Below are 26,935 nucleotides of genomic sequence, written 5' to 3'. Positions count from 1 at the left end.
CGTGGTTAGGAAACAGGATAAGCTGCAGACGGCACCGGCGCTCAAAGGAGGGGGACATGCCCCAGGCCTCACTGCGCTCCACGCTGCTGAGAAGCATGGTGAAGGCTTTGGAACCTGATTTTGCCATTTAAGATATCTGGACAACAATTTAAACATAAACCGAAGGACTTACTTTAAATGAAGCTGATAGTTTAAAGCATGGATGAGGTGTTTTAAACCGAAAAAAAACCTCAGAATTATTTATTTATTTATTTATTTATTTGTTAATCCTCACCTCAAGGTATTTTTCTATTTATTTATTTTTTTTTTAAGAGGGAGAAGGAGGGAGTGAGGGAGGAAGAGAGGAGAGAGGGGGAGAGAGAGATGTAAACATCAATGTGAGAGACACATTAATTGGTTGCCTGCCAACTCAGCCCAGGGATCTGAACCTGCAACCCTTCAATGCATGGTCTGACCACTGAGCACCACCGTCCAGGGCTCCAAATACTCTTTAAACCCACAATCTCACAATGATGTTTTATTTACACCAATTTAAGTGTGACCGCTATTCTCCTTTTCCCCCAGCTTCGTATGACTGGATGGCCCCTGGACGGTGGGATGGGGTGGGAGTGTGGTTGCATAGCATATTTCATGGAACCTAAAGGCTTTAGGAACACATTCAAAACCATTTATGCATCACAATTGTCTGCCCCAAAAAACAACCCTTCAGGCTCAGAGGACGCCGGTAGGAAAATACTTCCAGTAAAACTTGGTCATGAATTTGACCATGTATTGAATTATAGATACAATTTAAAAATATCTTAATTTAAGCTTCCCAAATAATGTTTAGGACACCCAATTAAATTTGAATTCCAGATAAACAACAAATAATATTTTAGTCTAAGTATGTCCCATGCAATATTAAGCTATAATGTACTACAACATTCTTCATTGTTAGGCTGCAACTCAAATTTAAATGAGTATCCTGTATTTTTTTTTTTTTTCTTCTAAATTTGGCAACCCTACTTTGGCAACATTTGTTCTTAATAAATGTGAAATTGTCATAGGAGAGAAACATTTTTATACTTATATGAGGAGATTGGGAAAAATTAACTTCTAATTATATTGGGAAAGCAAGCCAAAAATGACTAGGAAAACAAACTTGATTATACCGTGACTTTCAAAGTAATTTCAGTAGCAGAAATTCCTTCTTTTTAAAAGAGAAATTGGAACTAAATGGGAATTGGTTTTAAGCTTATATGGGTACTTCCCAAGGCTTTTAGCTGTAGACCAAATGAAATTCATTTATTTTTTGCAGTTCTACCTTGCTGTTAACACAGGCAGTAAGGGAGCTGTGCCAGCTCAAGGGGATTGTAAACAGATTGAGCAGACATGGTTACAATATAGACAACAGCTGAACACCACTGTCAGGAGATGGTCCTTTGTCAGAGTGAGATGCTAAAGTATGCTCAACTGCCAGCAAACACAGCTAGTCAGGCCCTGGTCAAAAAGTAAGGGGGATACATGTCACGTGTTTCAGCGCAGTACCTTCTGTTTAAAGGCAGAAGTTTCCTCTTTTTCTCCCAATTTTATTTTCAGGAGAATTTTCATATGGCCATTGATTGTATGGAAGCTTTTCTAAAGTGTTCTTATAATATATAGTGATTAAACCAGGTTTGAAATGATTCTCTTAAAGGAAATCAAATCAATATTTTTTTGTTGTTAACCCTCACCCGAGGAAATTTTCCCATTGATTTCTAGAGAGAGTGGAAGGAGGGGGAGAGACTAAGAGAGAGAAACATCAATGTGAGAGAAAGACATCGATTGGCTGCCTCCCACATGCACATGCCCTGTCCAGGGCCAGGGATCAAGCCTGCAACCGGGGTACATGCCCTTGACTGGAATCCAACCTGGGGCCCTTCAGTCCATGGGCCAACAGTCTATCCACTGAGCCAAACTGGCTAGAGAAAAATCAAATTAATTTTTAATGATCATGGAGAGATTGCCATCCTCAATGTTTTTTGTTGTTTAAAATCATAATATAAAACTGGATAACGTTTAATAAATAGTTTTTCTATAGGCTCTGTTTAAGGCCTTTTCATAAGTAGTTATAAATTTTGTTTATATAGTTATTAAGTTAAAATTCAACTCTTACATTTAATATCTTTAATATTCTATTTTTAATATCGGTTGATGGTTAGCAACCTTCTTTACTTATTTTTTAAATATATTTTTATTGATTTCAGAGAGGAAGAAAGAGGGAAAGAGATATAGATACATCAGTGATAAGAGAGAACCATTGATCAGTTGCCTCCTGCAATCCCCACACAGGGGATATAGCCTGCAACCCGGCCATGTGCCTTGACCGGAAATCAAACTGTTACTTCCTGGTTCATAGGACAATACTCAATCAGGCTTTTGCTCTATGCCAGCCAGGCTTAGCAACTTCATTTCTAAACCAAAGTTCATCGTATCACTGACTGCTTGTTCAGCATGTGCCCAGTGTTTTACCCTTATTTTCTGAGGAAATACTTAAAGGATGTATTGCACAGATGAGGGGAGTAGGATGCCCACGGATACACAGCTGTTAGTTGCTATAGTTACTATCAGTAGCGTGCAAACACTGACTTATGCTGAAAGCCCAAGCATGTTTCACCCACCACACTGCTATGGTTAATTAATTACTGGCATTATTTCTGTATGACTTAAATAGATTCTGTTTATAATTCCAAGGCAGTCAGTAGTCATTTAACTTTTAAAATATAATCTTTTAATGTCTTTATTATAAGAGGAACTCTAAAAGTTCTGCCATGGTTCTCTCTCATCCCGTCAGGGAATAAATGGTTTTTCCTTTCCTTTCTATATTCTTCTCTCCCACTCCTCTCCTTTTCTTTCCTCCTGTTTTCCCTCCTTCCCCCCTTAAACATATATTGAGTACCCAAGTCTGTGTTAGACACTGGAGGGGCAAAGATGAAAGGGGAGAATGCAAAGAAAATAACAAAGGAAAACACAATATTAAAGTAAAAAATAGATTGCTGCGGGAACACAGAATAAGAAGCACTTGGAGGCTTCTGGCAGGCTTTATGGGACAGTTATTTGAGCCGGAGACTGAAAATGTGTAAGAGCTTACTGGTAGAGAGGGAAAGGGGCTTTAGAGCAACATGATTATGTGCAAAAGACATAAAGACACGGAGGAGTAAAGGAACTTGGCAAGTTTAGGCATAACTTAGAAAGTCAGTGTGGCTGTGGTGTGGGTGCACAGTGAGAAACACAGGAAGTAGCCCAATTGTGAAGGTTTTTATAGGAGAGTGTGATGTTGTGCTTGGGTGTTTCCAGCATGGGATGAGATGATAACGTGTAGGGCAGGAGGCACTGGGAAGCCCTGTAAGGGGTCAGACCATCGTTTTCAGAAGCCATGGATGGAACTAAGATTTGGGGGAATTAAGGATGGTAGCTGAATTCGGCAGACCTTGCTGGAATAGAATTATGCATAAAGAACTGCACATGATAGTAATGTTGGTGACAACAAAAAAGGCACCAGCTGTCAGAATGGATGTTGGTTCAGCAATCTCAATACTTAAGAAAGACTTCAAAGGCAAGACTCAAACTATAAGAGAAATCTTTTTAAAATATATATATTTTATTGATTTTTTACAAAAAGGAAGGGAGAGGGGTAGAGAGCTAGAAACATTGATGAGAGAGAAACGTTGATGAGCCACCTCTTGCACACTCCCCACTGGGGATGTGCCTGCAACCAAAGTACAAGCCCTTGACCAGAATTGAACCCGGTGCTCTTCAGTCTGCAGGCCAATGCGCTGTCCACTGAGCCAAACTGCTTAGGGTAGCTATAAGAGAAATTTTATTTAGAGAGTCCAAGAGGTGGAAGTGAGCTGTAGAAGAAATGAACTCAGGAAACAAGTTACAAAGGCAAAAGAAGAGCCGTTGGTGCGGAGGAGAAACTGAGAGGCCAGGAAAATGTGCCTGAGAGGAAGGTGTGGGCGTGCTCCAGAGGGAACTGAAGTGGGTCTTGAGTGTATTTATCTGGAGGTTTCAGGGGAGGACCTCAGTAGAATATTCATCAGCTTTCCAGATGTGTCTTTTCAGGGTCCTGGTCTGCACTGATTGTCACACCAGAGCAGCAAGCGGGTCATTAGTTGATGAAGCTGAGGCTTCACTTGTCTGGTTTTGCTGTTTTTCTGGGCCTGGAGCTGAAACACAGCTGAGCTGTAGATGTTACCTCCAGGGGTTAATGCTTAAGGGAATGAGGGTGCAAAGGCCTGTATGGGAGTCCCATGAGGCCACTCTTCAGGGCCTTGTTCCCCTTCCCTGAGAATTTACCTAATGACTAGCAACATGCCCTGGGGGGAAAGGTCAGGGGAGGGTCAAAGTGCTTGACCAACTATATGAAAGGTCAGGGTCTAAACTGCAGGACAAGAGACATGCTAGTGGAGGAAAGGTTACCCTGGGGGTGAATTCTTGTTTTCCCAGTTTTACTTGTTGCTAGGCGCCCTGGGCTATCTGCCCTGGTGACCTTTTATACCTGGCCCAACTCTTTTCTCTGCACATACCTGTCTAACTGCCTACCACAGTAATGTTTATATTACTTGACATCTGGGAATACAGTATTCAATATTTATGCATTTTTAAATATAACAGGAACATATCCTTCCAATGTATGTATTTTATTTTGCATGTTGACTAGAATTTTTAAAAACCCCAGTTGTTAATTATAGTTGTGAAACTCACAGAAGTCTCAGGCAGAGGAACCTGAAGGTGCGTTAGGCTTACGTGGATTGAGAAGCTCAGTGTGTACATTTCGTTTCTGAATGTATAAGAGCCTCAACTGAGCTCCCGGACCACTCCTGCTGCTTACGTGGTGTGTGTTCGAATGCTTCTAATTATGCCTTTGAAAAGCACGTGCGCTGATGTCTTTCAGTAAATATCGTGGCAGTAACTTGGACCCAGGACAACCCTGTGAAATTTGTGGCCTTAGTGTTGGGTCTTTGTGACAGAATTTGAGTGCTCATGAGACTTTTTTGCTGACTTTAGAATTTGAAGTGTGAATGCTTCAAGTATTTATATTTCTGTCATTTGCATAATCTGGCGGACTCTATCATAGGATGCATTTCAAGTGTTATTACATACTGTTTCTTCATATATTCATTTGAGATAACTTTGCTTAAATGTAAGCCATGTTAATCTATAGCCATTGATTGGGTGACGGACCTTAGTCTGTGCAGAGTTCAAGGCCAGGTATTTCTCTATCAGCACATGCTATTGAAAAGCTTGTCCAGCTGTGAATGCTGCTCACCAGATCAAATGCTACCTGGAGACAAATCTAGCAATTGGGCAGGGTTTTTGTATTCTCATCTGCTTCCACATTGTCAGTCTATTGACTCCCTTTGTCAAACACAGAACATAGACATTCATTTAAAATTATATAGCTGTCTAGATGATTCAAGATATAGTGTCCCTCAATGAACAGAGTTAAAATAAGAAGACAGATAGCACATGTAAAAGACGAGAGAAGTAAGTCATTTAAGCCCATGAGGAGGAGAAACAGAGGCCAGGGAAATGTGCCTGAGAGGAAGGTGTGGGACTGAAGTAACTTTCAGAGAAATATTTTAGAAAAATTATGTTTAATATTTACTTTATGTGCAGTATCTAGTGAAGTTGATGACTAAACAGTAGCTCATGAATTAAAGTTAAGCTTTTTTGCATGAAATTTTACAAACTTAATAATCTTACATCATTTTCAAAACTGTCATCCATATAGCTTTTCCCTTTTTAAGACAAGTAATAACAGGCCCTGGTTATGTACTCAGATTAAGATAGGGGTGTCGAACTCAATCAGAGAAGGGGCCAAAATCTAAAATCCAGCCTAAATCGAGGGCCGAATGGTTTACTGAACAGTCATAAACTGTCATTGTGATGGAAACGCAGCGGAGTGCAGTGATGACAGCGCGGTGCGGGCCACATTGCAAGGCCTGGCGGGACGGATTTGGCCCGCGGGCCTTGTGTTTGACACATGTGGATTAAGATATACCCCGAGTGGCCAGATTATTATGATCTCTGAATGCATAATAATCTGCCACTCAGTGTGTGTGTGTGTGTGTGTGTGTGTGTGTGTGTGTGTGTATTAGAGGCCTGGTACATGAATTTGTGTATGGGTGAGGTCCTGCCAGGGGGAGGGGACATGGGCAGTTGGCCAGACTGCCTGCTGGTTGAACTCCCTGTCAAGGGGACAATTTGCATATTAGCCTATTATTATATAGGACATACACTGAGTGGCCAGATTATTATGCATTCAAAGATCATAATAATCTGGCCACTCAGTGCATATATTTAGCTCAGGTGACAGAAGCACTAATTTAAATTTTATTTAATATGTATAAATACTGTAGTTGTATCACTTAGTATTCTTGTTAAGCAGTACATTTGAATTATTCTAAAATAAGTATTTATTTCTGAATTTTCTTTAGGTTACCATTATTTTAGTTTCAAAACTTGAAAACGTGAAAACTGAAAATTTCCTTAAAATGATTACAACTGCAAGACATTTTAGAAACACTGCCTTTATGAATATAGGAGTTTTATTAGGTGATACTTGCCAATGAAATCATTATTTTTAATTAAGTACAAATGCGGTGTTTATTATATGAAACAATAATTTAAATGTTTTAAAATTCCAAGTTCTGTGCAGGGTTTGCCCAGCTAGCTGAAGACATAGACTAGTAACTTTTAAATAAGACAGTGAGAGGTTTGCCTTTTATAATGAAAATATTTTAATTTTAAAAGTTTTCTCTGTGTTATTGAAGTTCCTTTAAACTAACTCTGAGGAACGATAGCCTTGCTCCAGAGAGAAGCTGTAAGGGGGGACAGGAGAAGTGTGAGCTGAGATGTGGTGGGGAGGGTAGAGTGGGAAGGTTGGTCCCTGTGGCCAGAAGGAGGGCCCTGGTTTACAAAAGAGCCCTTGCTGGGGAGCACCATGCTTTTGAGGAGTTGGAAGGCCAGTGGAGGAACATCAGTGATAACACTCAGAAGCGCAGGGTGTGTTCGGAGAAGGCGTGTGTAGGTCATGGGTAGATGTGTGCCACGTGTGCAGGCTGAGAGTGGGCTGTGTGCCCGAGGGCCAGATAACGGAGAATCTTACTGTGCACATGCACTCTGCAGTTTGAAGTTTTATGAGCTGAAGAATGATGTGAAGTGATCTATCCTTTGCTCTGTAACCCTACCAGCAGGGTCTGTTCTTGCTTGCTCCTGGCCTTTTGCTTATTTATCTGGGAGAAAATAGCTACCTGGTCCTGACACTCTGGGCTAAGGTGCCTTCCCAATTGGAGAACTTTTTTTTTTTTTTAAATATATTTTTATTGATTCCAGAGAGTAAAGGAGAATGGGGAGAGAGAGAGAAACATCGGTGATGAGAGAGAATCATTGATCGGCTCTCTCCTGCACATCCCACACTGGGAGGGAGCCTGCAACCCGGGCACGTGCTTTGACCAGAAATCCAACTTGGGACCCTTCAGTCCACAGGCTAACACTCTACCCACTGAGCAGAACCGGCTAGGGTGGAGAACCGTTTTTTGTTGTTGTTGTTGTTGTTGTTGTTTGTTTTTTGTTTTAATTATAGAAGAGAGAATGGAAGACATACTCTTACTCTAATGATGTGCCTTTTCTGATGAAATAATAAAGGTACTCAGGTGGGGAAGGCTAATATTTTGGAATGTTTTCCAGGTGTACATTATAAACGCAATTTTGTTGATTTGGGGTGGGGGGTGTTTAGTTTGGGTTACATAGCAAAAATATAATTGTCAAGCTAAAGTAGTCACAGGAAACTGGCTGTTGGGCTAAGGTACCCTTAGGGAGGACAGAGCCGTTCTTTGGAAGGCTACAGCAATTTCCAGACGGAGTGTGTGTGTGTGTGTGTGTGTGTGTCTGTGTGTGTGTGGTGGTCCCATAAACAAGTCATTAGTATCAGAGGATCCTTATAGAACTGCTTAAACTTGATTGAGAACAAACTGATAGTGGATGTGGTGCCTTCAACTCATCATTGACCTGCTTACAAAAGCAGGTCTTCAAGGGCCTCTACTTCTCAACATCGTTATAACTCAGATATTTGTTGTAACAAAGTGCATGTCTTTAAAATAATTCTGTGATTTATTCCATTGAATTCAAAATATTTATTCTATCAATTAGCCTATATTACTGATGTTTGGGAAGATCGGGTGAGAATTTAGTGCTTTTATCATTATTCCAGCAAGTTTTTCTTTCCCTGAACATTAAGCATGATTGTGAATCAAGTTGTGTTCTTATACTTTCTTCTTTTAAGAAGAAAATTTATTTTATTTCTTTTGGTTTAGGAAGAAAATGTTTTTGCTTGAATCAATTAATCAAAGAGACAAAAAAAGTAAATATTTGTATACATGGATTTTTAAAATTTAAAGGAATTATTTTCCCTTTAATTTGTTCAACAAACAGCTTTGCGGTTATTCTGGAGAATATGCAAACACAAGATCAAATGAATACTTTGTCTGAAAAATAAAGGCAAAATAAAAGAACATGATTTAAAAGAAGACACTTTCAGAGCCATAGAGCCATAGATAGATGCAAACATTATTGGCAGGTATTAAAGAATGAGTTCCTGTTCTAACTAATAGGACATCTTTTACCTAGCTGGTTTGGCTCAGTGAATAGAGTGTCGGACTATGGACTAAAGGGTTCAGGGTTTGATTCCGGTCAAGGGTACATGCCTGGGTTGTGGGCTTGATCCCCAGGAGGGGAGTGCTGGAGGTAGCCAATCCATGATTCTCTCTCATCACTGATGTTTCTGACTCTCTCCCTCTCCTTTTCTCTATGAAATCAATAAAAATATATTTTTAAAAAAACACCCCAAAACATCATCTTTTAAAATTGCCAATTTCCTAACTTTTTTTTTTTTTTTTGTCTTGTAAAAGGTGTCATAATAGTACCTGCAATAAATTCGTGGCTCCTTATGTTTGGAAGCGATCTGGCCATATTTGTCCGGGCTGAGTGAGAGACATGCTCTGATCAGAATGAAGTCTGGTGTTACTTTGGCAGTGTTTCCAGGATCTATTTCCAAGGCTCCTCTCTATTGGCACTCTCCTGCCCAGATTCTGGTGATGAAGATCCCTGTCTTGCACTCTGAGGAATGGCCCAATAGTATGTAGAGACAGTCTCCTCAGAGACTGGTAGCTGCTTGTAAATCTTTTGAGATGGGGCTAAACAAGCAGACCTAGCTTACAAAGCAACAGAGATTATGCAGTGACCTACCAGACGTGTCCAGCTACTTTACTGCCTCAGTCTTCATGCTTTATCTCTCATGATAAAGACCACCGATCTGGGGACTCGCAGTACTTGACTAAGTCCCTCAGAACCTGGTGTAACAGTTCTCTGCCGAAAGGCTTGAACAGCACCTGAAACAGTCACATTGTCGTGTGAGCTTCCCCAGCATCTTTGATCAAGAGATTGGCTCAATAATAACCAGTGGAAATAAAATTGAAAAGGGGAGTAAATTAAGATACATTTTAGACATATTCTTCTATATTTATATACTAATAAATGGGTAATATGCTAATTAGGCTGGGAGACCTTCCAGATGTCCTTCCAGACAAAGCCATGGTGGTGGGGCCAAGCAGAGGTGATTAGGGGCAATCAGGCCAGGAGGGGAGGGTGGTTGGGGGCAATCAGGCCAGCAGGGGGTCAGTTAGGGGCGAGAAGGCTGGCAGGCAGAATGGTTAGGAGCGATCAAGCAGGCAGGCAGGTGACTGGTTAGGAGCCGGAGGTCCTGGATTGTGAGAGGGATGTTCGACTACCGGTTTAGGCCCAATCCCACAGCATGAACAAAGGAGCACAGTGTACCAGTACTTTCTTACCTTAGCTTGAATTTCTGCGTGGGCTCGGGAGTTACAAGGCTTTGTTTCTTCAAAAATTAGTTCATAGTTCTAGCTTTCTCTCAATTAGACTGAACTCATTCCATTTATGATTCTCAAAAGAAAGGATATTTAATGCTGCCTTTTCTTTTCAGACTGTGTAGAGAGACATAGAACGTGAATACTGGCCTTGAGAAAAAAGAAAGCCTGTATCTGCTATGACTTCATTTCTAGAGGAGACTAAAACAGAGGCATGTGTAGGTGTGTTTTAAGCAGCGAGGGCTCTTGGACTGTTAGTTTAGTCCCAGCGGATTCTTAACAGAATGTCGGCTGTTCCATTATCTTGTGCAAATATTTGGCATTGGAATTCTCTTATTTACTAACTATAAGTAATACAATATTTTTAAACCTCCAATCACTGGGAAAGGCAAAATAAACAACTGACATAGACCTACTTAGCACTGAAAGCTTGCAGGGTTCAGTATTTGACAGGGGAGAGCCTGCAGTTTACCATTTATCACTTAGTGAGTGCAGGCCTTTCATCAGACTTCTTGTTTATCAAAAGTGCTGGTTATGTAGCATGTAGCTAGGAGTCAAAAGGCACCGTGTTTTAAAAATACTAAAATATACAGTAAAGAATGTTATATTTTGAAATAGTTTCTATTTGGGGGAGTTGAATCTCAGACTGTACTAATTTTCAAGGATAAGCTAATCTGACTTCTGCAGTTTCAACATATGTTGAATGTTAGTTATAAAAAAAGGATCTATGTTTTTAGTTATAATTTAAGAGCATAGCAGGTTAAAAGCACCTTCCAGTATTTATAACTTTTACGCTTTTCCCAGTGAAATATATTCTCAGTGAGGCGGTTCTGTGATACTTGGTTGATTATCTGCTTGTTTGCACAGAGAAACACGTGGATGTTCAAGAAAGACATTACATTTTTGTTTTAATATAAAAATTCTTTTCTAGTTGGCATTTATATAGAAAAAACAGTTTAAAAATAACTGTTTTGTCTATTTGTGGTAGGAAACTGGACAGAATGAGGCTCAGTTTAAGGCTTACTAATCGAGAGTATTTTTTCCTATATTGTCCACTGCTTATTAAGTTTAATATTCTCAATAAATATATGCCCTCAGTAAATTAAGTGGCTTTTTAAGGGCAGATTTATGTATTTATTTGCTTTCTTTAGGTAGATAAGTTAGAAATGAAAATTAAAAAGAATCTATCTTCCCCAAAGTGAAAATAATATGAAGTATTTTTTTTTTGCAAAATCAAATATTACTTTCTTATTAATATTATTAATATTGATTAGTAATAATAAAGAAGTGAAGATGTAAAAAGAAAATAAATCACTTTAACTTATTAGTGCTTTTATCAAAGTTGAGTTTAATGAACTGTTAAGCACTTATTGGCTACATGATACTATATACTTCACTATAAAACTGAAAAATGCCCCCAGCCAGCATGGCTCAGTGCTTAGGCATTGACCAATGAATCAGGAGGTCAGCAGTTCCATTCCTGGGATTCCCAGGTTGTAGATTGAATACCCAGTCTGGGGTTTGTAGGAGTCAGCTGATCAATGATTCTCTCTAATCATTGATGTTTCTCTCTCTCTCTCTCTCTCTCTCTCTCTCTCTCTCTCTCTCTCTCTCTCTCTCTCCTGCTCCTTCTTTTCTTAAATTAATAAAAATATATTTTACCCCCTCACCCCTGCCTTCCCTCATTGATTGTACAGTCTGTTCGAAGCTGCTATGCCTCTGATTCTATTTTTGTCAATACTTTAAATAATAAAGAATTTATATGTAAATATAAATGTAAATAAGATGTAAATAAGAACAAAAGTTAATTTTTAAATATATATATATATTTTAATTGATTTTTCACAGAGAGGAAGAGAGAGGGATAGAGAGTCAGAAACACCCATGAGAGAGAATCATTGATCAGCTGCCTCTTGCACACCCCCTACTGGGGATGTGCCTGCAACCAAGGTACATGCACTCAACCAAATCAAACCCGGGACCTTTCAGTCCGCAGGCCGATGCTCTATCCACTGAGCCAAACCAGTCCCGGCAAAAGTTAATTTTTAAATCAATTTTAAAAGAAGCTGTTCTGACTCACTTAATATAAGTTTATGTTAATCAGCTTAACAATAACCCACAACCTTCGGACCAACTTCACTTAATATAAGTTTAAAACCTACAAACAAAAGATGGAATTGTTGAGGATTTTGACATAGCAATTAAAGCAGCATTTGTGCCTTTAGCTAGACATATTAGGAGGAAGGAAAAAAGTAAAGGAATATTTTTAGCCATCCTTAGATTCTTGATATTACTGGAAGTCTTTTTTTTTTTTTTTTTTTTTTCCCTACCAGAAAATATTAAAGATGGGAATATAGGGGTTTTAGGTCATTCCTCCTTAGTTCAAAGACAAGAAAGGTTTTATAACTACATGCATGAACATGTATTGCAAGTGTGCCCAGAAGATGGGGTGTACACGATGAATTGGGATGTATTGCTAATACCACCACCAACATTCCTAATATAATATGTGCTATGTACTAGCCCAGTGGTCGGCAAACTCACTAGTCAACAGAGCCAAACGATATCAACAGTACAACGATTGAAATTTCTTTTGAGAGCCAAATTTGTTAAACTTAAACTTCTTGCCGAAACCGGTTTGGCTCAATGGATAGAGCGTTGGCTTGGGGACTGAAAGGTCCCGGGTTCGATTCCCGTCAAGGGCATGTACCTTGGTTGTGGGCACATCCCCAGTGGGGGGTATGCAAGAGGCAGCTGATCGATGACTCACTCTCATTGATGTTTCTAACTCTGTATCTCTCTCCCTTCCTCTCTGTACAAAATCAATAAAATATATTAAAAAAAAAAACAAAACTTCTCTAATGCCACTTCTTCAAAATAGATTTGCCCAGGGCGTGGTATTTTATGGAAGAGCCACACTCAAGGGGCCAAAGAGCCGCATGTGGCTCACGAGCCACAGTTCGCCAGCCACGGCACCAGCCAATATTATGTGTGCTCTAATGTATTGGCTCATTAACAACTTCTCCCAACTGTACTAGGAAGCTGGCACTACGTTGTCCCTATTTTATAGATGAGACACAGAACGGTGAAGAGGTTTGCCACCTATGAAGTGGTAGAGCTGGAATCCGAATCCCAGATGCTTGGCTCCCAAACCTGTGCTCTGAACAACTTGGTATTCTGTTCTCTCTCAGTCATGGATGGAAGCACCTAGCTCCGTTTCCTCTCGTAGCAAAATAGAGTTTATGATATTTTATGTAATATTTTTTGAGGAGTAAAGTAAATACTATATATAAATCTCTTGCACATTAAATGATTTGGGCATCCATGCCTGTGTGTATTTACTCATACACACAATTGCATATACACTTACATACATACTAAAGACGTGGTTCAGGGAATTTGTGCACTGGTGGGATGCGTGGCCTGCAGGAATTGGCCTGCTGTGGGGGCACTGCTCATCCTGGTCAGCCAAGTAGTGTTCCCACTGTGGAAGTGCACTGACCAACAGGGGGAAGCTCTTAAGTTGAGTGTCTGTCCCCTGGTGGTCAGTTTGCGTCATAGTGACTGGTCGACTGGTTGTCCTGGTTGTTCTGCCATTTGGTTGCTGGGCTTTTATTTTATAGGATAAGTATATTGCTATTTTACATACTTTAAATTTGATATAGTCATAATGCTTGATTACATACAGGTGGGGCAAAAATAGGTTAACAATTTTGAATACATGTAATTTAGAGTTTATTCTTATGTTATTATTTATTCATTATTGTATTACTAGAGGCCCGGTGCATGAAAATTCATGCCTTGGATGGTGGGTCCCTCAACCCTGCCTGCCCCCTCTCACAGTCTGGAAGCCCTCAGTGATGGGAGGCAACTCGGTGATCAGGGGAAGGCAATGCCCCATCACACCTCTGCTGCTGCCACTGCTCGGCCAGCCCTGGTTGCCTGCACCTCGGCTGGCCCTGGTCAGCTAGGCAGCTGTCATCCGAGGCTTGCCTGCATCTTGGGCCTGCCCTGGGTGGCTGGGGGCTGAGGGCACTGGGGGACTATGGAGGCCTTGCCATGTGCCTGCCACCCTGGTGACACTGAAGGGAATGGGCTCTGCCATCTTGTGGCTGTGGGCGCTGCCATCTTTGAGGGCATAGCAATTAGCATATTCCCTCCTATTGGCTGTGGGTGCCAACATCTTTGAGGGTGTGATAGTCAATTTGCATATTCCCTCCTTATTGGCTGTGGGTGTTACCATCTTTTGCAATGGTATGATGGTCAATTAGCATACTCTCTCTTTATTAGATAGGATTTTCCATATGAACAATAACCCTATTTTTGCCTCACCATATATATATATATATATTTTTTTTTTTTTTCTGCCAATAAATAAAATTCAGGTCTTCATCATTGAACAAAACCCCATGTAAGATAGAATTTTAAGTTCAAATTTTTTAAAATATGTTTTGATTGATTTTTAGAGAAAGGAAGGGAGAGGGAGAGAGCTAGAACATCAATGATGAGAGAGAATTATCGATCATAAGCTTTATAAATTTGTGATTTATATAGTGAACTACCCTGGGAAATAATTCACCCCACAGTGATCTTAGCAGACTGTACGTGTAGTTTTAAATGAGCAACATTTCAGGGGAGATCCAAATTTCCAAACAGGGTCTAGTGAAAGAGACCTCTGGATGGTCTATGAATTACATTTAAATATACACTTGTTTATTTCATTATAGCACTCCTAATTTGAGCTTCTAAAAGAAAGTTCAGCAAAAGGATGATGATTTCTGAGCATAAAGTTTCCAGTTATCATCCACCCACTAGAGGCCTAATAACCATGAAGCATAATTGGGCTACTTACAATTTTCAGCCATTTTGAATAACTTTTTCTACATAAAATATATATAACATCCTTCGGCCAGCAACCTTTTTTCTTTGGTATGAAGGCATCAGGGAGGCTATTGTTTGTTTTTAAATTTTTTTTTAAACTTTTATCAGAGTGCTTCATACACATAATTTAATTTCATTCAAAAAGTCTTATTATGAGAAGTAGTAGTCCTTCACCCCTAACAGCTCCACTCCTAAGACACAGTCACTTCCAATTTTTTTAGCAGATTCCCTCGAAAGCACATACTTATGTAACTCTTCTCATTCAATTAATTTTCAGTTTTAAGCACCATGTGCTGACTTCACATGAAGATGAAGAACTGGCCCCTTCCTGCCTTTATTCCCTCCTCTCCCGGGCAGACTTCCCATCTCACCTCAACGTGGACACATCATCATTTTGGTTGGATCAGTGTTTACCTGATCCTCACCATGCAAATGCTGTTCACCTCTGGGAGAGGCAAAGGACTGGTTATAATTTTTTTCTGAAATAATACTTTATTTTTTTTGGAATTAACATTCCTGTTTTCTATGTATTTCTGTTTATTTAAACTCTTAAACTCCCCCAGTGTAAGTTTCATCCTTATATTTTCATATATTTCGGGCATTTTATTGATGATTTTTCAAAGAGCTTCCTCTCCCAGAGCGTTGCAGACCTGCTCCAGTCGAGGCCTGCTGAAGGGTTGCTGTCCTGAGCTATTCCTTTACTTCCTAGGGCTGCAAAGGGGCACTAGAAGGTTACTGGCAGATCTTGGCTCAGCAACATCTGTGCTTGAGTTTTGGCTAAGAAAGAATTCAAAGTCAAGACTCAAACTATAAAAGAAAGCTTATCTAGAGAGACACACGAGGTAGAAAAAGTGAGTCAGAGAAGAAATGGGCTCAGAAAATAAGTTACAAAGGCAGAAGAAAGATGTGTGCGTGGTCCTGTGTACCTGGAGGTCTCTGGAGGAGGTCTCAGTAGAATATTCATCAGCTTTCCAGATGTGTCTTTTCAGGGTCCTGGTCTGCACTGATTGTCACACCAGGGCAGCAAGCAGGTCATTAGTTGATGAAGCAGATTCTGATGTTAGTCAAGGTATCATTTGTCTGGTTTGGCTGCTTTTTCTCTGCCTGGAGCTGGAACACACTGAGGTGTAGATGTCATCCCTAGGGGTTAATGCTTCAGGTATAAAGGCAAAAATCAGGTCCACCAGAAGCTACAAACCATACGCACTTGCACTTGGAGGTTCAGAAAAGGACTGTTGATTTGCACTGGTGCCGGCCCAGCAGAGTCATCTCCAAAGGCTGAGTTCCAAACAGCGGGATTGGCCTTATTTACCCCTGGGCTCTTTGTCTCACAGATATGGTATACATACACATTCTACACATTCTTTCTATGTAAGCTTCCAGATATTTCCTGGTCTTTCTACACCCTTCGAAGTTCACCCTGAAGGCCTATTGCCTAGGCTACAGACGGAGGACTCGGGTCCTTATTTGGCCTAGGGGAAAGCCCTGGACCGAGGGGGAAAGAGCGCCATGGGTGCAGGCACGCAGACCTCCCCTGCTTCTCACTGTCAATCTGCCAAGAAGCCAGCCAGAGGCGTGGCTACAGCGATGCAGCCAAGAAGGGGGGTTAGGGGGGTATCTGCTCTCGACTTGCCTTCTCAAAGGGAGTGGTGCAAAGGCCTGTATGCGGTCCCATGAGGCCGATCTTCAGTTGTTCCTCTTCCAGTGGATTTACCGAATGACTAGCAACATGCCCAGAGGAGGGTCGAACTGTGTGACCAGGGATCTGCTAGTGGAGGAAAGGTTACCCTGAGGTGAATTCTTGATTTCCTAGTTTGCTTGTTGCTAGGCTCCTGGCCTTTTGCCCTGATGACCTTCTGCAAGGGGCTATCCTCCTTGCTCTGCTTCTGCCAGCATAGCTGCCCATCACACTTTTGTTCTGGGATTTTCTTTTGGCCTCATTCCTATTTTAGGTCGCATGCTTCCTGGTATCAGAGCCATTGTCCTCTGTTTAGTCTCTCATTTTAGGGAAGCATCTTCCAGTAGTTTCCTGAAAAAGCAAATAGAGGAGGTAGATTTTTTTTTTTTTTAAAGCTTGTATGCCTAAGAATGGCTTTAGATAGCCTATGTGTTCACATTGATGGCTATAGAATTATAGGTTAGAAGTCATTTTTCCCTTAGAATATTGAAGAACCTCTTTCACTCTCTTCTAGCTTCCAATATTTTTGTTGAGAAATCCAATGCTATTTTAGTATGATTTGAGTTTTGAACCTTTGTGGAAAAAGGTATGTAAATTTGAATTTCAATTCTCTGTAGTTTATCCTCTACTGTATCTTCTGTCCCCAATCCTGAGACTAGGTTTTATGTTTTGCACAGAATAATGACCCCTCCAACTTCTATGTTGGCGGGGTGGGAAGTCATTTATTTGCATAACCTGCAGGTTCTAATTTTTCCTAAACAGGTTTTCAATAAGTCACCCTCTTTTTAGCCCTATGTTTCAGAAGTATCTGAGCATTTGAGGGCTCTATAGTGAAAGTTAGGTCAATGGTTGACAAACCGTGGCTCTCGAGCCACATGTGGCTCTTTGGCCCCTTGAGTGTGGCTCTTCCACAAAATACCACGTGCGAGCACGCACATGTAGTGTGACTGGAACTTTAGGGCCCATGCGCAGAAGTTGGTTTTTGGCCTGGGCGAGTCCATTTTGAAGAAGTGGCATTAGAACACTCAAGGGGCCAAAGAGCTGCATGTGGCTTGAGAGCCGAGGTTTGCCGAGTTAGGTTGTTCCAAACTCTCCCCAGTACTGGTTAAACATTCAGCTTTTGAGAGACTGTTGAACAATTTGCTATGTTTCCATCTTTGCACCTTCCAAAATATACTTACTGTTGTTCTTTCCCTTTCTCTCTATGTTATACCCTTTAAATACATTTTTATTGACTATAGAGAGGAAGAGAGAGGGAGAGAGAGATAGAAACATCAATGATGAGAGAGAATCATGGATCAGTAAGCTGCCTTGTGCAGGCCCCCTACTGAGGATCGAGCCTGCCACCCAGGCTTGTACCCCACTGGGACTCAAACTGTGACCTCCTGGTTTATGTGTTGATGCTCAACCCTGAGCCACAACAGCCTGGCAAGTTTATACCTTTTAAAATATCACTTTATTTTTTTTCCAGTGAAAATTCTAGAGGGACAGAGGACAAGGGGAGGTGTTTAATCTGCTTTCTCTATTAGAAAATCCTGGGGAGTGGGAGTGACAGGGAACCCAATCATTTTTATAAATAAATGTTCCTTTAAGAAGGACTTCCTTGAGATTTTCCTATTTTGTCTGCACACATAGAATAAGATGAAACATTCAGTAATGGTGATGAATGTCCTTTATTTCTATTTGGGGGATGAATTTACCTACAAGTCACGAGGGGCTTCCATAGGAAAGTGAAATTTTATGCCCCTCCCTTTTTTCTCAGATACTTGCAGGGGACAATATTGGTAGCCTTTGCCATTCTTGCCATTTCTTTGGTCAACTTTAGTTTAAAATAACAGACGAATGGACTTCAGTATTTTAATAAAAAAAAGTTGGATTCCACACCCTCCACACCCTTCCTGCTTTAGTTTCCCAATAAAGATGTTTTGAAAGAATACCAGCTATGTTTGCACTGGACGGGGATTTTCCTTGTGCTTCAGTGAGAACAACGCTGATAGTCTTAGGTGGAGATGAAGAGTTTTATTCACCACCTCCAATCACAGTTACATCTACTCAGGAAATGCGCACTGGGTATGTGTCCTATGTCAGGGCGTGTGTTCAGTATGGTATTTAAGGCATTACAGGATACCTCCTGTCCTCATGGAGTTTATATTCTAACAGATGCTGTCATCTGGTTAATAACGGTTATCTTTAGGCCGTGCTTATCACGAGACAGCATCTGACCTGCCTGAATCCTTAGTACAACACTGCAAGGCAGCTTTAACATTCTTATCTTACACCGGAGGAAACGGAGGCTTAGTGGTTTGCTCAAGGTCATCCAATTGGTCTACGAGGAGCCAGAATCTGAAGCCAGGTCTCTTTTATTTCAGAGCCCGTGTTCTTCCATTTGTATAGTTAAAAAAAAAAAAAAATCAACAAAGCAAATTTCACATGCAGTGTTTTATAAAATCTATTATCTAACCCAGTGAGGGCACTTTTTTTTTTTTTTTAATCCTTACTTGAGGATACGTTTTTATTGATTTGAGAGAAAAAAGGAAGGCAGGATGGGAGGGACAGAGAAAAAGAGAGAGAGAGAAAAAGAAACATCAACCATTGCCTCCATCCCATAAGCACCCCAACTAGGGATTGAACCCGCCACCTTTTGATGTATAGGATGAAGCTCCAACTCACTGAACCGCTAGACCAGGGCAAGGGCCCTCGTATTTTAACTAAAATTAATTATTCTCAGCTTGAGAGATTTGATGGGGGGGGGGGATCACAAATTAATTACATCATTTTGGGCCTGTATCCTATTATCAGCTTGCCTGATTTGATTACATTTTAATGAACATTATGCTTAGGAATAAAACTTCTTTGTATAACACAAATTTAACTTTAATTACAGTAGGAGAACTTAGCTATTTTAAGGAACTCAGTATTTAATAATATTTAAAGCAAATAAAAGAGTGTATAATGCAAATAATTGCATTTTCATTTCCTTGTCTAAGCACACGCTTTTCCAGTCTTCATTTAAAGTAAGTTTAGATAATAGTAAACTGGGAAATATGGGGAGCCTGTATATTGGTGTTTGGTTTTTTTATTTTTTTTATTTTTTTTTTAAGATTAGCTTTAAAAAAATAATAAAAATAATAAATAAATAAATAAATAAATAAATATTTATATATTTATATATTTATATATTATTGATTTTTTACAGAGAGGAAGAGAGAGGGATAGAGAGTTAGAAACATCCATGAGAGAGAATCATCGATCAGCTGCCTCTTGCACGCCCCCTACTGGGGATGTGCCCGCAACCAAGGTACATGCCCTTGACGGGAATCCAACCCGGGACCCTTCAGTCCCCAGGCTGATGCTCTATCCACTGAGCCACACCGGTTTCTGCTTGTTTCTTTTTTTCAGCCTTGTCAATTGTCTTAAATGCTTAAAGGAACACTAAATTATCATCATATAATTCCCATAGCAAAACAAAGGCAATATTTAAAATAGAAATGTGTAAGCAGAAGTCCCAGGGAGTCAAAGGATAACCAGAAACTCTCATTTAGAGAAACTCAAGGAAAGCTGAAATTGTGTGTGTGTGTGTGTGTGTGTGTGTGTGTGTGTTTTTCTTCAGTTGGTGAGCTGATCATTATTTCCACTGACATTTATTGAACGCCTGCTGTGTGACAGCTACTGTTTAGACACCGGGGATGAAATGATGTTTAAGGATAGGCTATCTGCCAGTCAGAACTGGTGGTCTGGCAGATCAGGGAGCCCGAGACTCGTGGGGAGGCAGCCAGCTGGCTTAGACGCCGAAGCCTCCCGGGATTGATGTGCAGCCAGCAGAGAAACCCTGATACGAAGGAGATGGAATAAAGCAAAACGGTAAAGAACAGGAGATGAAATACTGGAAAATAATGACGAGGAAGAAACCGTGGCATACCGCTGGACATGAAGGCTAAGTCCGGGAGAAATGGACCAGTTAATATTGGATTGTGTGTCACAGACTAGTTCAGAACGGTGTTGATATAATACTTCACAACTTTGAAATTTATGAATTTTCAGCCCTAGCTGCTTTGATAGAGCGTCAGCCTGTGGACTGAAGGGTCCCAGATTCAATTCTGGTCAAGGGCACATACCTTGGTTGCAGGCTCCTTCCTGGCCCAGGTCCTGGTTAGGGCTCATGCAGGAGACAATCAATTGAGTGATATTTCTCTCTGTCTTTTCTTCTCTTTTCCTCTCTCTTCCACTCTCTCTTTAAAAAAATAAATAAAATAAATAAATAAATAAATAAATAGATGGAGAAATGACTTTGGTTGAGATTAAATTTTTTCAAAGCACTTTCCCATTTTTCAAATCAACCTTCATAGCAGTAAAGAAGGCCTTATGTTTTATTTCATTATACAGATGAGCAAACTGAGGCCAGGGCAGTATAATGATTTTGCCAGAAGGTCACAGAGTGTGTTTCAGAGCTGTATTTGAACTTCAATCTTCTGACTTCAAATTCAGAGCTCTTTACGACATTCTAGTAGGATAGCAGTAAGGAGAAGAGAGAAGAGAACAGATCTGCAAACTAGGTTGGTACAGATCCTCTCATGAAACCACGTGTGCTGGGAAAGTAAGAAACATGAGAGACACATTACCAGAATCGTGTATACATACATGTTCCCAATACTGTTGAAGACAACCGGTGGTTTTGTAGTGAAATATGACACATAAGTACACTTCCAAGCTCAGCGAAGCTGTAGCTTAATTCTTGGTTAGTTTTGTTTTATTAAAACGATGGGTTAGTTAGTACCGTGCCTCATAGATGCCTCAATTAGATCCAGCCTTAAACCAATTAATGGCAGAGTGACTCTTTGTGCAATAACCAACACGAGGATGCCTTTATCTAGGACTCAGAGGGCACTGGAAAAGGAATCGCAGCCCTAGCTGAGTAGCTCAGTTGCTTAGAGCGCCGTCCTGATACACCAAAGTTGCAGGTTCATTCAATCCCTGGTCTGGGCTCAGGCAAGAGTCAACCAATGAATGCATAAAAGTAGAACAGCAAGTCCATGTGTGTGTGTGTGTCTCTCTCCCCCACTTCCTCTCTCTCTAAAAACACAAACACACAAATAAGAAAATGTAAGCATAAATGCAGTTGAGCTGTGTATGCTATATTAAAAGTTTTCCTTGGAATTAGAAGATGGGATGTTTGAGGCGAATGCAGTGGCAATGAAGCAGAGACCTCTGACCATGAAGCTGCAGCATCATTTGCAACAAAAAACACATTTTCTTTGAATTACATTTGGAATTTAATTTGTTGTAAGATCAAGTAAATCTGTGCCCTGTACCTTTCCCATCCAGGTACCACTGAGTTCTTGATTGACTAGCTCACCCTGAAAGGTGGCCTTGCTTTTGATATTGCCTCTTCCTAGTTGTTTTCCCACACATCATCACAGCATCACCCTCTCCTTGTCATTACAGATTCACCTTAAAGGTTCCCTTCATGAACAGGCCTCTCCCGATCACCCAGCCCCAGGGAGCTCCTGGTCCCTGACCACATGGCCATCTGCTCTGTCTGCATTTATGCTTTTATGGAACCCTTGCTTTGTGATGAGGAACACAACAAAGTTCCTGGCCTTAAGGGAGTTGCCACTCCAGTGAAAGGAAATAATCAATCACAACCTGGTACTCCCATTCTGACCCAGCACCAGAAGCAGAGTGGAAGATTCGAGAACAGTGGCACTGTTTTTTTCTGGTGAAATTAGTGCACAGAACTTTCAGAGAACCCCATTCTTTCTCACACTTTTACTACTTACTTCTGTAAAGTTATCTGCACAACTGGAGAGCTGACAAGGTGTACAATAGAGAACATGGCTGGCAGCTTCTCCAAAATTTACTATGCACATTCGTGAGCAACTCACATTATCTACTTTTTGCATTGATTTTCTCGTTTGCAAAATGAGGTAGATCTATCCATTTCACAAGGTTTTTGAATGAATTAATTATGAAAGTATTTGAGCCCTAGCTAGTTTGGTTCAGTGGATAGAGCATTGGCCTGTGGACTGAAGGGTCCCAAGTTTGATTATGGTCAAGGGCATGTACCTTGATTGCAGGCTCGGTCAGTGTGCGTGTGAGAGACAACCAATAGATGTGTCTCTTTCACATTGATGTTTCTCTCTATCTCCCTGTCTCCCCTGCTCCCTTCCACTCTCTCTAGAAATCAATGGAAAAATATCCTCGGATAAAGATTAATAAAAAAAAAAATTAGGAAAGTATTTGATGAATAGAGCACTAGGTGGATATTCAGTGTTGTCTGCAGATGTCTCTGAGTTGCTGAAATTTCCCCCATCTGTTCCTGAGGGCGCTTCCCAGATGTGTGCCTCTCTCTTTCCCTGGATAAACAGCACTGAGTACTATTTAGCTTGTCTCAGATGACCACATTTGACTTTGAATCTACTCTAACAGCATTAATTTTCTGTTTTTCCACAGTATTTTGGAAGTTTGCTTGTCATTTTCTGTGTGGAACTGGCTTGTGGTGTTTGGACATATGAGCAGGAAATTATGGTGAGTTCAAAATGGGATACAGTCACAATCTGAAACTATATCCAGGTCAGCCTTATAGGTCAGATCCTTTGGAGTAATTTAGGCACCTGGTTCTTGATTTGAATATTTATACCATATAACAGCATGTAGTCCCACTCCTTCTGAAAAGTAACACCGTCTTTTCTGTGTCTAAAGCATAGCTCCAAACCCTAATTTGCAATATTTTATTTGGTGTACTCTGATATGTATTTTTAATTCCACAGATTGCTTAAACATGGATATATTAGCTTTAAAATAATATATGTTTTAAAGTAGTTTTACCAATTTTGGAGTGTATAGTTGGGAAAGATTCTTATTTGCAACAAGTTTAAGAAAGTGTGAAAATCTGCCCAAAAGCCTTATAAAAAGCTGTCCACCCATGACTGGGAGGCATGAACCCCCTGTTGGCCCCACGCTGAGCTATCATCCACTTCAAGAAGAGTTGCTGAGTTTCCTCCAGCCTAGAAACATTTTACAGTTGGACACTTGGCTACATGGAAACAACTCTTCAGTTTTTCTCTTTTATTTTTGCCACGGGACCAATGTTTACAATTATACTAGAGGCCCAGTGTACGAAATTTGTGCACAGGGACCGGGGGGTGGGGGGGGATGCTTGTGTCCCTCAGCCCAGCCTGTACCCTCTCCAATCTGGGACCCCTCAAGGAATGACCAACTGCCCATTTAGGCCCGAGTCTGGTAGGATTGGGCCTAAATGGGCAGTTGGACATATTATACCTCTCACAATCCAGGACTGCTGGCTCCCAACTGCTTGCCTGCCTGCCTTCCTGATTGCCCCTTACCACTTCTGCCTGCCAGTCTGATCACCCCCTAACCACTCTCCTGCCAGCCTGATTGATGCCTAACTGCTCCCCTCCCAGTCTGATTGCCCCTAACTGCCCTTCCCTGCAGGCCTGGTCACCCCCAACTGCCCTCTTCTGCTGGACATCTTGTGGTAGCCATCTTGTGTGCTGGAATGATGGTCAATTTGCATATCTTTTTTATTAGATAGGATTAGAATGGATAAGAATAAAAATTTCAAAGTCTTAAGATGTTAGCAGTCATGTTTGCTTTAACCATGTGCACTTCACTCTTGCTCATGTGGGCCATTATTACTTACCATTTGTTCACTTTATTGGTGGACGTTCGTAGGTTTACACCTCTGCAAGCCTGTGATTGCTGGCTGTTTTCATGGTGGCTGGCCAGATTTCCCCACTTAAGTGTCAGGGTAATTCCAGTAAGATGATGCTTTTCAACATGGAGTCCTTGGATTGGCTATCAGGAGTCACTCAAGGTGATTCTCAAAACTATGCATTCTAGGTCTCAAGGCCAGGTTTGCTAAATCAGAATAGAGGGATAAGCAGAGGGAGATGGGGCAGAGGACTGGGCATGGGCATTTGTGACAGTTTCCCAATCGAGTCTTCAACTCTTTAAAATGTAAGAGTTCTTAAGCAGAGAGGCAGATCATTTTTGCATTTGTTTGAGAGAGGCATTTCGGCAGCTGTGTAAGAAAATTGAAGTTGTTTATGGTACTGATGCAGTTATTAAAGATTTTATGCTGAATCTGCTGTGACACTGTTTTGATTACTAAGTGGTAATTGCAGAAGAGTTGGTTCTCTGCATACTCCAATTTATATGTAAATGATGCTTTGACACTGCCTCCACTCTGAATCCCTCTGAAAAGCTCTCTGAAGTGTCCCCAATGTGTGACAACTCCCAGAAAGAAGAGAGAACTTGTAATTATATTTCTCTATGAAAACTGAAAAATCGACAAAGATTCTAAGTAATTTAATGTAAACTTTCTGAAAACGAAATCTATTAAATAGGAATATTCATGTTATCTTTAATAATCGTATTTTTCACTTCTTATCCTAAAAACTTTGCATATGTAAGGGGGTGAAAAACTAGTTGTTTTCAGGGGTTCCGTTTTTTGTGTTTTAATGATAAAGAGATGGTCTCTTAAAATTCTTCTGTTTTTAAAAAATGCATCTGTCTCTTTGACATTCAAGCAAAAATATAGAAAATTGTATAATTAATTATTGATCCCCTCACCTCAGCTTTTGATTGAGTTGTTTTGGATAACTAAAGGATTTTTAGAGATGAGTTTACTTTCTCTGGATTTTAAAAATGATTCTACGGTGTTTATGCCATACTAATGTTGGTAAATCTTCTAAGTTAAAACAGTTTGAAATGGATTAATTTAATGTATTTGAATGGGAATATTATGGTTCTAATATAATTCTAAGAAACTTTAGTTCATCGAAAGGAATTTATCCTTACTGTTTAGATACTGTCTTCTATTCTGTTAAGGGCCATCTGCAAATATCTTTTAAGTATCACAGTGGTAGTAGGTGGGTCCAGACTGTCATTTCAGTTGATGGAATACATCACGGTTCTGCTTATGATAATCTTCTCCATTAATCTATCCTTCACCAGGATAGAGCAAGGCCTGTGTAAAAGTAAGCAATTTTTACATGTTTTTAACTTGTTTTTTCACTAACAGCAGTGTGAATGAAAAGTGCCCCTAAAGTTTACTAGCTGCCAAATTGCACAAAACCTAGCCTGTGCGTAGACGGCTTTGTGCTCTTAGCTGCTCCGTGCAAGGAGGCAGCAAAGGAGTGTTTTCCTTTAAGGACCGGATCCTAGTACTTTATTCCAGAACTTCAATGATCTTCTCTGTTTCTTGCCACATTTGGTCTCAAGATTGATTGTGGCCAAAAGGGAGAAACAACTTATATTTATTTTGGAAAATAACATTAAAAATGACACTGTCCTAATCACCAAATCAAAAGATTTGACACCAGACTGTTTCTCCATTTTTTTCTCCATACATTGTCACCTCTTATTTGTTATTTCTTCTCTCAAAAAAAAAATATATATATATCTGTCAGTGATATTAGGTCAGATGATAAATTTCTGGAAAATTCATTGCACTTTCATGTATTTTATGCTCAAAAGGATAGGAGGCAATAATAATTTATAGTGAGTAGCTTGCGCTTTGGTTAGCACCTTGAGCTTTGTTGAAACCACATGAACACTAAGCTGTGATGTAGGGAACACAGTTGTGTGCCCAAGTAAATGTTGGGGTGTTTTTTTTTTTTTTTGTACCGTGGCATTTCCAAGTCATAAAAAAGAAAATTAACAGAGAGGGGGTGAAATGAAGAATGTCTGTGATCAGGAATTTTTAAACTTACCCTTATTGATATCACTATTTTTTAAAGTAAAATTTCCAAGTGATCCAGTTCTTGAGTGAGTGTCAAGCTTGCTTGTCTAAGCCTGGTCTGTATGACACCATAGGCCAGATGTGGATGTCTGCCCAGACTCCAGGAAGCCACTTTAGCTCTGCACATGCCATGGGATGGGGATTTGTGGGCCCCATTCCCACAGTTGTGCTGACTTGATTTCTGGTCAGGTGTTGTGCTGTGTACCGGCTCTGGCACGATTAAACATTCTGTCAAGGAACACGGTGCTAGGTGATCTGAGTATAGAAGCACAGACAATGCTTCCATTTGGGTACTAATCTTTCTAGAACTCCAGCATGCCTCTGAAATCCAAATTGAAAGGGTGTTCACAAACTTATCCCTTGAGTTGAGCTTTTTTTCTTCTTGATTCTCCCCCCTTTATGTTCATACCATCATCTGGAGCTCAATACTGGCATTAGCTGACTTGGCAGTACTTTGCTTTATATGACATACCTCTACATTTAGTACAAAAACCTACAAGCAGAGATTGTCCAGTAAGTATTTAGTAGCTCTGAGTTAACATAGGCTACAGTAAATATAAAGTACTTGTTAATTATAGCACATTCCAAGTATGTGTGAGCATGTGTATGAGACTACGAGTGACCGAGTTTGTGAATCTGTGAGTGTCTGAGTGTGTCTGTGTGTCTCTGTGTTAACAGTTGCTGATATTCTGTTTTTCATCTTCA

At 40.3% G+C, this 26,935-nt stretch overlaps 1 protein-coding gene across 2 annotated transcripts in view; it reads left to right on the top strand.

Annotated features, from left to right (window-relative positions):
* The window catches only part of TSPAN12 (tetraspanin 12), a 73,462-nt gene that overhangs the window by 20,413 nt on the left and 26,114 nt on the right, over positions 1-26,935 (top strand). For both annotated transcript variants that reach the window (XM_036425410.2, XM_045576295.1), the window contains exon 5: positions 22,918-22,992. In XM_036425410.2, coding sequence (XP_036281303.1) covers positions 22,918-22,992 — 75 coding nt within the window. The remainder of the gene's footprint in view (positions 1-22,917; positions 22,993-26,935) is intronic.

Source organism: Pipistrellus kuhlii, unplaced genomic scaffold, assembly GCF_014108245.1.
Source record: "Pipistrellus kuhlii isolate mPipKuh1 unplaced genomic scaffold, mPipKuh1.p scaffold_m20_p_10, whole genome shotgun sequence".
Classification (NCBI taxonomy): Eukaryota; Metazoa; Chordata; class Mammalia; order Chiroptera; family Vespertilionidae; genus Pipistrellus; species Pipistrellus kuhlii.
The sequence above is the reverse complement of the archived record's forward strand: the minus strand, read 5'-3'. Positions and strand labels throughout refer to the sequence as shown.